This window comes from Caretta caretta, chromosome 5 (genome assembly GCF_965140235.1).
Source record: "Caretta caretta isolate rCarCar2 chromosome 5, rCarCar1.hap1, whole genome shotgun sequence".
NCBI lineage: Eukaryota > Metazoa > Chordata > Testudines > Cheloniidae > Caretta > Caretta caretta.
Genome location: NC_134210.1, coordinates 43,638,054 through 43,651,297, shown reverse-complemented (window position 1 = coordinate 43,651,297; position 13,244 = coordinate 43,638,054). Strand labels below are relative to the sequence as shown.

At 40.4% G+C, this 13,244-nt stretch overlaps 1 protein-coding gene across 15 annotated transcripts in view; it reads right to left on the bottom strand.

Annotated features, from left to right (window-relative positions):
• MAST4 (microtubule associated serine/threonine kinase family member 4) overlaps positions 1-13,244 on the bottom strand; it is a 436,616-nt gene that overhangs the window by 82,744 nt on the left and 340,628 nt on the right. For 12 of the 15 annotated variants that reach the window (XM_048849931.2, XM_048849929.2, XM_048849939.2 and 9 more), the window contains 3 exons: positions 4,882-4,951; positions 2,038-2,058; positions 1,258-1,336 (listed from right to left, as the gene is read on the bottom strand). In XM_048849931.2, coding sequence (XP_048705888.2) covers positions 1,258-1,336; positions 2,038-2,058; positions 4,882-4,951 — 170 coding nt within the window. The remainder of the gene's footprint in view (positions 1-1,257; positions 1,337-2,037; positions 2,059-4,881; positions 4,952-13,244) is intronic. The other 3 variants (XM_048849932.2, XM_048849930.2, XM_048849944.2) reach the window with 1 other exon arrangement.

Genomic DNA, 13,244 nt, shown 5'->3' with positions numbered 1-13,244 from the left:
GTGTGTGTGTGTGTGGAGGGGCACAGTGAGGAGGAAAATCAGTGCTGTTGAGTTATTTTTAAGCTATGCACATTTTCTCAACTTGTTTTTGAAGTCAGGAAGACAAGAATATGCTTAACCTTCACAAACCCTTTGTGGAAAAAACAGACTAAGAGCTGATTATTAATATGCACCTGTCAAATGCTATCAAGGCTTAGTATGGGTAACTGAACTATTTCTCGAGAAAAGATTAACTGTGCATAAGGAAAAAGTAAAGTTACCTGAATGGTTCAAGGAGTGAGTTTAAGAAGGGAACACCAGATATCTAATAAAATATACATGATTTTACATACTATCTCACTAATTGGGACAAGCTGTGGGCATAATACAAGACTGAAGACAAAATCACGAACTTTCAAGGTGGGGCTAGCCAACAGAACTGCTTAGTTGCAGACTATAAGACACTGTGCTGCACCAGAACACTCTCTCATAGACTCATAGACTTTAAGGTCAGAAGGGACTATTACGATCGCCTAGTCTGACCTCCTGCACAACGCAGGCCACAGAATCTCACCCATCCACTCCTGTAACAAACCCCTGACCTATGTCTGAGCTACTGAAGTCCTCAAATCGTGGTTTAAAGACTTCAAGGTGCAGAGAATCCTCCAGCAAGTGACCCGTGCCCCACGCTGCAGAGGAAGGCGAAAACCCCCCATATGATGTGTAGAAGTGCAGACCCCCATAACTTATGCTTCTCTCACTGTGAATCTCCTCAGTAGTGGAAATGAACCATTACCTATGCCATTCTGCTCTCATGCATTTCCCAGTATAGGCAGAATGTGTGTTGAGAAGGAACGGCAAGGGCAAGATTAGCCTAAAATCAAATAGTCTACACTTGTCAATAGTTTTAAGACAAAATGGTGGCATAACAAGTACAAAGATAACAATGCCAACTGTTGTATGTAGCACACATAATAAAGTTAGAGCTATGCAAAGGGACATTTAGATCGCCATATCCCATAATAAATATGGGAGTCTCAGTAAATCAAACATAACCTTGTACATTCTTCCACTACTGGGTGATAATGTAGTTATGCATCACAAATGAAATGCCAGTATTGAAAGTGTGCATATCTTCCTTGTCAGCACATCGTCTGATGCATACCTTATCCGGGGTGACAAAAGGCATATGTTATATTTTATTTCTCACAAGGTGGCCTGTTTGAGAAAATACTGTATGTAGTTGAAATCTATCTGTAAAATAAAGCTGGCACTTACAGAAACCGTTGAGCTGGGTGTATTTGTACCATAGCCAGAGGAGGGGAGAGAAGCCAAAGACCAGCGGCGTCCATCAGTCCTGTTGTGAAATTGAGGTTAGTCCAAGAGAACACTGCAGAATCATTACACAGAAATACCTGGAAAACTATTATTCTTTAGAATTGCATTCCAGAAGGATGATACAATCAGGTTATTCACCAAAGAGTAAACTTTCACAGGCGGTCACAATAAACAAACATTATACAATTTTAATAGAATCAATGAGATGAAAACTCGAAAGTGAATGAGCTGATTCATAATACTGATCTCTCGCTAATACACTCTGACAAAATGAAGACAGGGAATAATTATAGTTGTCAGGTTCAGCAGATGCAAATTAATGACAAGCAAATAAAAACATGTGACCAATACACAAACCATGATGCTACAAAATGTGGTGTAACCAACACAATCAACTAAAAGCAAAATATAATGGGAATGATTATTTCCATTATAAAAATGAAATCAGTACAAATTACTAGTAGGTTACTATCATTAAGTGGAAAGAACAATTAGACTAGAATTTAAACTCTTAAGAGCTATGAATACATGTAAAACACTCACATTTTAGTTAAATTACACCTTTGGAGGAGGAAATATTTATAAGCTAATACAATTTATAAGATAATACAATAAGCTAACCCCTACTGCTTCATGTGGCCCACATACAGACAATATGGAGCGTACACTTTCAAATAGACAAATCACAAAACAACTGTTACGGTTTTTGGTTACATTTACCTGTCATTTCGGTGCCCATGACTGGAGTACAATTGTGTATCAAATATGTTAAAACACAAGCAAAATAACAAAATGTATAAACATAACAAAACAGGGTTTGTTTTTAATATACAAAGCAGGTATTTTTGAAAAAATATTTTAAAAACACACTGAATTTGAGATCAGGTACAAAGACCCCCAAACAATTCTGGTTTTGTGTAGGAAATGTAATTTCATAAAGTAGGGCTTCATATCTCGAAATCTAAACATTTTGATGCTGCCTCCTCACCCTCCAAAAAAGTCTGTCTGAGAACATCACCATTATTCATTCTGGGCGAAATTTCAAGGTATGGCTTCCTACTCAGCATTACCCAATGAAACTCCAACTCAAGTCATCAGGATGGATGTGGACTGAGTAAAACGTGAGTAAGGAGTTCATGATATAGTCCCACAGATACAGATGATTATGTGTATGCTCACAGTCACACAAATTTGTGGCAGAGTCACTAACAGCGTCAATAAAACCAGGATCAGAACTCAGGAATCCCTGGCTGTCAGTCCCCCATGGTAACTCTAGACCATGCTGCCTCATGTAAAAAAGTAAATGATGTAGGTCTGGTTAGTGTCACAGGGGTGAACAATGCTTGCCTACACTATCCATTCACCATTGAAATTTTTCCATTTTTACATAATCCTAATCCTATCTATTGTATGAGTTCTACCAGGATTAAATAGTATGAATTGTATAGTACTGTAGAACTAGTGTTGCTCCACACTAAAGAAAACACATGTCAGAACAAAGGGTATGATTTGTGGAGATTTATTCGGTCCATTTATTCACAATGAACAAACACGGAACACACTGGAAAATTTTGCACATCTCTCTGTCTCCATGATCTTGTTTTGTAATGTATTAACCCTCTTTTCTCTGAGGTATTGATGAGCATCTTTCCAGTGAATGAACAATTCCAAAAAGAGGTTTGTTCCTTTTAGCTCAGATATTTAAATTAAATTTGTTTAGTATAGAAAGAAAGACCAGCTGAAAGATGTAAACAATGGCGTATCCTGTATATTTTGCAGCTGTGAAGCAGAAATAATTTGTTTCATCAGATTACTTGGGTTAAACATGTTTCCTCCACTAATACACAAAGACCAACCCATTTTTATTACTGTAACATGGTGCATGAATATAATCTTGAGATACATAGCACCTTTCCCTAAGAAAATGACATACAAATACCGTATGGATCAAAAATGTTTAAGTTAATGTTTGATGTATAAAATGCTATCAAGTAAATTCGCTACAAAACTTAAATACACTGCTCTTCAAGTTCTGAAGCTAGATCCTTTACTTTGATCTGCAAAATGGAAATGTCCTGGAAATTACTTTCGCTTTCCAAATTCATCTCTTCTACCCCCTCCCTCCACCCCCACAAATTAATTTTAAATAAAAGATACAGTTTGAAAGTAGAAGAGAATGCAAGATGAAAAGGATTGAATCCAGAACCTGATATATGGTATTTGTAATATGGGCTGCCATTACTGCTGAAGTAGTACAATATTATACATCCCAACAGAAAAGATGTACAAGAATTCCAGGTAAACTGCTCGTGGTATCAGGTATCATGAACACTGTCATGACAGAAATAAAATGGACTTTTCTTAGTATTTCAGTGTAATTTACATGATAAAGCATTTAATGACAGGAATTGTTTGAGATACTTTTTTAAATGGTACCAAACACTATCACTAACATCCTCATCTTAAGTAATGTTCAATTTCTCTCATTGGTTTTTCTCATGAGCTATTTTAGTGTATTTATAAATTTATTAAATATCTCCTCCTTCATGGAAATATATTTTTGGGTACTATTTTACATGGTAAAATACTGATTCAGCTAGTTTTTAAATCACAGTCAGATTAAACATAGATGACAACAGATGCTGGTTATATTCCTCCATAAGAATTTCAAAACATAGATTTGTATTAAACACCACTGCAGATGTCAGAAGCTAGAGTTGAGCCACACAAAGCATGTACAAATGAAGCTCTCTCCCCTCGCTTGAACTGTTTCATAAAGAGCCAAAGCCATTTTCTTACACTGGGTATAAGATTTATCCCCGTCTGACAACCTGTGTATCTGAAAGTCCTGAAATGAAACAAAGTTGCACCAACTAGTGTTCTCTCACTGATGAATGAGGCAGTTACGTGAGTAACTGCCGTGATACTTAATGCATCACCTAAAACACAGCCATCTGATGTCATTTATTTTGCGGACACGCTGAGGTCAACATATAAACTCTACCTACCCCGCCAGCCAGGTAAGTGGAAGAGATTTTAAGTAATATGAAACCACACTGGCATGAATAGGCGGTCTGCTGTGACAAGTTATTTACTCAGTTTATGGTTAATTTATTAATAATTTACATCAAAACTGTACCAACATTAATTAATTAATCCTCACAACACACCTGCAAGTCAGGTAATTGTCTCAACTATACAGCTGGGGAAACTACTTAGGTCTGTGACTGAAGCTTGCCTATGCTATCCATTTACTATTGAAGTGTCTCAATTTTTACAAGATCTGAATCTGACATTGTATGAGTCCTACCAATGAAAAGAATTTGACTGAAGATACATATGAGCAAAATTAAATTTTAAAACGTACTTTTAAAAGGCACAATTGCATTGCATCAATCACTCAGCGAGGTTGTGTGTTGTTTAAGGACTAAAATAGTTAATATAAAAAAATCAAATAATTCTGAATTACTGACATTTCCACATATTTTGTGAGTCAGTCCCTCTGTGTATAGGAACATTTACACCATACAAAAGGTACTTTACGCATAGCAAACAAACTCCTACCTTCGTGCAAAAGAAAAATGGGCTGAGGCACTGGGGGAGAAATTTCTCGGGCTGTCTTGAGGACTGCTTCCTGTCACGGGGCAAAGATAAAGGAGAAAAAGAAATCAGACACAAAGCAAGTATCTTACAGTTCCAGAGAGCCTAGAACCAATCCTCAATACAAAGATAAGTCTGTAAGGGTTCTGAAAGAACTGGACTCCCAATATAACATCTTATTTAAAGTAAAATTTCAGTTAACGAAACTAGTAATGAAGATCAAATTTAATTTCATATAAAGCCAGTTCTAGCCATTTTCAAAAGCACAGATCAATTAATTCAACATTACAGGAATAATATGTTAATTTGAAAGAAATACAACTTGAAGTTTGGAAACACACTATTTTTTAAAGTCATTATCAATATTTAAAAATATTAGAAAACCCCAGAAATTGACTGCTGTAAGAATATAGTCCTTAAACATATTTTCTCTATAGTTTTTCCTCTTGCTAACTGTACTGGGAATTCCTGGAGCTCTCTAAAAGCCAACAGTGTCACAAAACAAATGAAACGGAAATTTTTCCCCTGGACTGGTTAGACCAAAGGCCTGCTTGGAGAGGTGAAGTCCTTAAGTGACGTGCAGAAGTGATTGCACATTGTGAACAGGAGGACATCTCCTTTGGGGGCTTGTTACTTTCTCACATTAGACATGCTACCTGCCACTGATCAGAGAGAAAGCTTGATGGCAGCTGTTAAGGGGAAGTTCACCAGTGCTCCAGCTTGCCTTGGCCATTCAGCATATGTTATTAGACCATTTGGATTGTCTAAAGGGGAAATGTAAAGGTGACACTTGCAAAAAAGAAAAAAAAAAGTTCTTTTTAAAGGAGCATTGCCGTATGAGACATATTAAAAAAACCTTCTAAATTAAAGAATAGATTCTGATCACACACATTTAAAGAATAAGTAGAAGAGCAACTTATTTACTGTACTGTTGGACACTAAATGAAATCTGCAATTATAATTAGGAGTAAGGAGAGCAAGACTTCTGAGTATATACTCAAAGTAAACATTTAAAGAGGATACATTACTATCCATGTTCAAAAAGAAAAGCCTAATCCAACAGAGGAGCTGTCTTAACGACTTCAAGTGTGCTCAATTTCTACTGAAATTTTTCAATTAACATTACACATTTTATAGTGATGTCCTCAGCAGATGCCATTAATTTTATGATACAGTATAATCATCAAGACATTGAGTTGCTAAACACTAAGAAACCCATTCTTTTTTGGGAGCAGAATCAGGATGTGTTTACAGCTGCGCTGAAATCATACCTTTACATCTGTTCTTTCCTGAGCCCCAGGAGACAAGAATTCCACGTTAGCTGGCCATCACCCCTGACTCTTTTTGTCCATTTATCTATCACAGCAGAACTAAGTTTTCAACTTTCTCCCCTCCCCCAATACCACAGCTTCTTCATTACTCTTCATATACCTTTGGGGGCCTTGATAATTTCAAGGTGACAGGGATTTTTGTTCCCTGAGGGGAAAAACATCTAAAACCAGACATCGTGGCATAGATTTTGATCTTTGTTTGAGGGCTAGCACAATTTATTCTTGTCCTGCATGAACTGCAAACACCAAATTACTGAGAGCAACAGTTCATTTAATTTAACAGCTCCTAACTGGATTCCTCTTGCTACTAGGATAGCTTATTAAATAAAGATAAGCTTTAAAAAAAAAAAAAAAAGACATGCTGTGCAGAGAAAACGTGGCCACTCATTCCAGATACCACACCAAAAAGCAGGGAGCTGTGTCTGGGAAAACACAGTAGGCTTAGATGAATGAGAAGACAAAGAACCTGACTTGGCATTTTACAGAGACCAGAAATCGGTAATTTAAAATATAAACGTTGTAGATGATAAGCACCTTCTGACAGTAAAGGGTTTGAAATATCAGCACATGAGGTCGTTTTATAAATCTTGACTACTGTTTCCATTGATAACTATTTAAACACCACATATTTATATTTGTTTACATTCAGTATGCTGCTGAGAGATGTAATTACCCATCGGTCATTTATTCAGAGCATATTCTTAACTTTTTCATGAAAAATTGTACTTTTCCCCCCACAAAATATGACCATTGCTTTCAGGTGATACAGAACCTCTACCTCTCTAGCATCACCAGGAGCAGCATAGAACTTTTATCATTTTATCATTATCATTTATCAGATAAAATAAGAAAGATTCAATAAATCCTCTTCATGCAGGAGAGTCAAACTTGACTAATGTCAATCAATTTGTAAACTGATTTCTCTGGAATCTTCAGATTTCCAACAAACACATTACAAATAATTCCTGAATACCAGTTGAATCATGGGGGTTTATCTAGACGTCTGAGTAACAAAATAATTCAAACAGTCAAGACTGCAAATAGGGAAGAAAAAAACCTCAGAGTGACTGTGGTGACTAGTACTACTGCTGTGGTATTCCAGAAAAGCAAGACAGATTAGAACCAGAGTCCTATACGTGACCTTCATCCCTCACAGCATTCATCCACCCATCTGCAAGTCAATACCTGAGAGACTTTCAAATGAAAACCATTGCCAGTTAATTCTCTGCCCATATGTGCAGTGCTTGCTTATTATTCAAATCCTGCTGTTTCCAGGGATTTGTTGGCTGTTGTATATTTTAGTCCTAAATTATTTTATATACTTCTGAGATTACCGCTGATGTTTCTGACCTGATAAAGTACACCTGACTGGTGACCAGACATTAGGTGGGTAATTAAACTATCAACCCCAGGGAGAAGTAACAGAGTGAATAGGTAATCAACATACCAAAACAATACTTTACCTAATGGCAATACACTCAGGGTGCCTCATTTTGCAGGCAGTTATGGTTAAGAAAGCTATATCCAGATTAATTAAATTGTTGGATTGTTTTGTAATTAGCTTCAAGAAATCCTGTGTCTTCACCACAGAGGAAAGAACTGCAAATCTTTCGGAAAGGCATATGTTGCACTCACTATAGATTATTAATGCATTTTTAATAGCTGTCTACTTACAAAATAAAGAGTTTCTGATGCAATGACTTTCTATTAGCACTGAGGGAATCTAGCACTGAGGGAATCAGAGATTAATGATAATTGCTATTATAAACTCCTGGTGGATCAGAACATTAGCCCCACTTTGACGCCTTGTTGTCATTTGATGATCTCCTTAGCATTTTAACATCACAGCAATATAACATAACAATAGGTAGAATATGCCTTTGTATTGGGGTTTCCGCCTAGCTATTCAGTCATGAAATCTTGTCATAAAGCAGACAAAATCCAAGAAGCCATAGAAGGTTGCAAGTTTGGCTTTTGTAATGTAATCAACTGTGCTAGTCAGTGAAACACAAAGCTCGGCAGCAGAATAATTTTCAGTTAGTTATCCAGGCGCTACTCACTGAGATCTGTGCAGGGGTGAAGAGCTCAAGTTATTTAAAAAAACTGGATGAAGCTACCCGTGACACCCACAGATGACTGTCCCCAGTTCGAGTAAGGAAAGGGTTTGCAAACTCTTAAGATCTGGTTGTCTGCTAGTGGGGGCCTCTCTACTCTGATAAGAGAACTACTAAACATTTTGCTAAATGTGTTTGTTATGGTTGGCAGCTGGCTTGCTTCTTGGATATTCTTTGCTCTCAGTCTAGATGACATTGACATCTCTTGGCAGGTTTAGCAGTGTTTGCTTGATGCCATTAGAGATTAACATTGGACAGATATGGGTCTACAGGAGAATAGGAAGGGTAGAAGCCCAGGGACAAAATATGTATCTACAAAGCACATTTATTATTATTTTCTCTAAACTGGAATTAGGTTTCAAGATTACTGATATGTACAGACAGGTGAATCCTCCACTCACTAACTGGAAATGCAGAGTTCATGCCATTCAATAGCATTCAATAGCATTAAAAGCAGCAGCAGTTTAATAAAAAAGAAAGTAAATATAGTTAAGCATCGGATGCCATCTCTGTTGCAAAACAGAGGTTGTGGGCATACTAGGGGTAGGAAGAACTTTTGCAAATTTTGACCAATTTAACTCCTTTTAAAAAAGATGTTAGGATTTAAATTTTAAATGGATTTAGATAGTGTTAGGAAACTTGAATCAGAGTACAATTTATAATTTAAAACTTTTGCCCCCTTTCCCATATACATTATAAACAGCAAATTACCTTAATTTTAGTTGTACAAGGAAAGAAGACCACACATTATTAAAATCCTCCATCTATTAATAATGTGATAACTCAAGTCACTCAGAGTGATTCAGAATTCTAATTTTTTTTTCATTTTCTCAGATAGTTAATGATTAGAGCTGGTGGAAAACAGCTATCCCATCCTGAGAAAATTTTCAAGTTCAAAATTTTCATAACTTCAAGTTTCAAGTTAGATGTTTCAAGTTTCAAGAATAATTCCCATTCTACATCAGGGCAAATCTGAGACTTCTTGAAATATTTTGTGAAAAAAATGAGAACAGCCATTAGCCCAGTGGTTAGAACACTCAGTTAGGTCTCCCACATCACGAGTACCCAAACCACCAGGCTACTGAGTCAGTCTCTTTCTCTCGCCCAATGAATATATACACATACAATGTGGGCCAGGAGAGACAGAGAACCCCACACTACAAAAGTTAAGGAGGTCACCTGGGATATGAGAAACCAAGGTACAAGTCCCTGCTCTGAATCACTCAGAGTAAAGACTTATTAAATGTTCATTAGGTCAGAGAGAGAAATTAGGTAGAGAACAGAATTAAACTAGTGTTTCCGACATCACAGGTGAGTGCCCAAACCACAGAGCTATTTGTATATTTAAAGGTGAGTGGTTTCTCTTTTTCCTCTCTCAATTTTATCCTGGGCCTTAGATACTTTCCAGGGAAAAGTTTCTGCTTTGATGAATTTGCATTTTCTGATGGAAAAAATTACATTCAAAAATTCCCAACCAGCTGAATTAATGATGTACCAAGGAGTGATACAACAGTTATACCCATGTGCAAACGTGTGCGTAAACACACTTCAATTAATGGAGAATTAAAAAAAAGATTATACATTCATGCAACCTCATGTGATTGATGAATTGGCACCGGTGCCTTTAGATGGGTCAAGTGCACAATGCTGCTAAGTACATGAAGGCTCCATGCACTGCTTTGGATCAGACTTCACACTCTAATAGGCATGAGTGTAAAGTCTGAACGAGTGATCAATGTGCTTAGCCAAGGTGCCAACACCGTGGGTGCTCCAGGGCTAGAGCACCCATGGGGGAAAAAATGGTGGGTGCTGAGCAGCCATCAGCAGTGCCCCTATCAGCACTTCCCCCTCCCCTCAGCGCCTCCTGTCCACCGGCGGGCCCCGCAGATCAGCATTTCCCCCTCCCTGCGCCTCCCACCCCCTGCAATCAGCTTTTTAGCGGTGTACAGGAGGCTGCCCGGGGGCGGGGGGAGGAGGAAGGGGAGGAGCGAAGATGCAGTGTGCTTGGGAGTGGAATTGGACAGGAAGAAACGGGGTGGAGCGGGGGCGAGAAGAGGTTGGGCGGGGCATAGGGAAAGGGTGGAGTGGGGGAAGGGCCTGGGGTAGAGCTGGGAGTCAAGCACCCCCCGGTACAATGGAAAGTTGGCTCCTGTGTGCTTAGCTCCCTTTTAATACAGGTAAGTCAATTAAAATACATTAAACTAGATCTACATAATGCCATGGCTGAGATTTAAATCACAGATACCAGCATTAAAGTTTAGCATGAAATGCAGAACAGTTATACTGTGTATGCACAGAAGGATCAAGCGACAATTGCTGTGGAAACAAACACAAAAAACAAAACAATACAAAACAAAAACAACAATAACCCTGAATTTCCTGACCTGGAGGAGATTCTAATTGCACACTTTGCCAATTTGGCTGTTCAGCAGAGGAGCTGGCTATGCTGGAGGCATTTAGCTGGAAAAGAGCTTTTAGTGACAATAGCACTAGATGCTGCCCAGGGTGGTGCAACAAACCCTTGCCTCCTATAACTCTGAATTTGTCTGTGGTTCCTGCAGAAATCAAAGGATCTATTGTCAAAGGTGTCATGGATCCCAAGGCCAGCCCCAGAAGGCTATAAGGGAGACTGAATAACCCAAGATCGTTAGTAAAAGGCTGAATGACAAGCTTTCAACCCTACCAATGAGATTACATCCATTCGTATTAGTTTTCTGTTTTCACAAGAAAGAGAACTAGAAACATCTTTTAAACAACAAAAATGGAGACATCCTTTATATGTGCAGGTGCCCCACACAGACATGCCTGTCGGGTGGAGGGGGCTGCAAGCCTTGTGGGCTCCAAAGTCTGACTTACTACCTATATCAGTTATCTCTGCACAGCTGCCCCGGTATCTTCACAGAACACAACAAATTGGTGCATATGCAAGAGAAGTTCTATATCTGATGCGCACTTCAGTTTGCTCTCTTCCATGGGCAGCTTGTGAACCTCTGCGTGCGGGAGGCTGGCCCCCATCCCCTCCCTTTCCACCCGAGACCCCGCCCCTTCCTGGAACCCAGAACCTCCCGAACCGCGGCCAGCAGCCCCCGCCTCGCAGCTCCCCCCAGCCCTGGGGCACCAGGAGGGAGAACGCACAACGTCGCTTCAGCCTCCCCAGCCGCAGGAAGGCAGGCGGTATGGCCCAGCCCCTGCAGCCTAGCGGCGCCACCAAAGTGAGGCTCTGGGGGCGGAGTGTGGGCGAGGCCATGCCTGGCTGTTTGGGGAGGCTCAGCCTCCCCTACCGGCCACCCATGCTCTCTTTGTTTCCTTTAATCCCAGCCACACCCACTTAAGCCTCCTCTCTGACTCAAGTTTAGAACTACTTAATGTTATGACAAGACACTACTGCAGTACCCGGGCTGCTCCCGGCTCCCATTACTTATCAATAAATCTGGCTAATCTTTGGCTGTTGCCACACATTCAACAATCTCTAGTGACCTGCAATGCAGCTGCTTCATCAAGCAGCTTGTTGCTTCTTCACTCACTTCTCTTGGTCTCTCTACTTCATATTCCTGGGGGAATTTCAAATTCTGTATATTTTTTTTTTTGTCAAAAACGACACAATATAATCATGCCCATTTCAATTATTTTGGTAATTTATTTCAAAATGTGTGTCAGCATGTATGTTTGTAAGAATACAGACACCAAAAAGATTCCCCCAGGAGTACAGAGTTAAAGAAACCCCTATGACAACCCTGTTCCTATTTCTCCGTTATGCTTTTGTTGGGTGCCTCAGTCTGGGTGTGTCAGATGTGCCAGCTGTGCACATCTCGGGGGGAAAAACTCTGGCCCTCTGGTCTTTTAGTCAATTCCTGTTTTTCGCCCTGCCCCCATAGGGTTACCATATTTCAAGTTCCAAAATAAAGGACATTTCTGGGGAGGGGAAGGGAGAGCTGGAGGGGTGGGGGTTCAATTGGGGCGTATAAGAGGGGTGTGTGTGTGTACTTGCAGGGGGTATTAGAAGGTGCTGGAGGGAGTATTTGGGGGGCATTGGAGGTGGCTGCGCAGCCCCCCCCAGCTCAGACACCAGCACCCCCTCCGCCCAGAGCTCAGCCATGGGTCCAGACATCCGCATCCCCTCCATCCAGAGCTCAGTCGCAGGGCACCCCCCTGGCCCAGACAATCGCACCCTCCCAGCCCAGCCACAGGCTCCACTCCATGCAGCTTTGTTACTGTCTTGACAGGCAGAGACAACCTGTACCTGCTGATAGTGAGGGAGGCAAAATTTAAAGATTTGGTCGCCACCATAACAGTTCAAGTCACGTCTTCCGGCAGATACTCCCCCTTACCCTCAGTCTCCCCTCCCGGAAAGCAGTGGCCCCTCCCTGAAACACCCAGCTGTTGCTCCTGTCTCTCCTAAAGGGTGCAGCTCACAGGCTCCAGCAGCTGCTGCGCAGGGAGGGGCCCGGCGGCACCATGTGACTGACCAGGGCTGACAAATCCAGGAACCGCAGCCCACCCTTGTGGGCACGCTGCGAGCTACGGAGAAGAGCTCTGCCGGGTCCAGTGGCCCCAGCAGTGGCCAGCAGCTCTGCAGCACCAATTCTGTGGGAAAAAAATGAAATTCTGTGCAGAACATTAATTCTTCGCAAATTCTGAAGGTGCAGTGGTGCAGAATTTCCCCAGGGATAACTTTGGTATGACAACTAGGCTGCTAATTAAAACAATTCTCCATGTTTCTCCCAAGAACTCCAGATTTTCCCATCCCACTAGCATATACACAAAGGGCTGGTAGCTAGAGTTGCCAACCCTCCAGGATTGTCCTCGAGTCTCCAGGAACCAAAGATTAATCTTTAATTAAAGATTATGTCATGGGAAGAAATCCTCCAGATACATGTCCAAC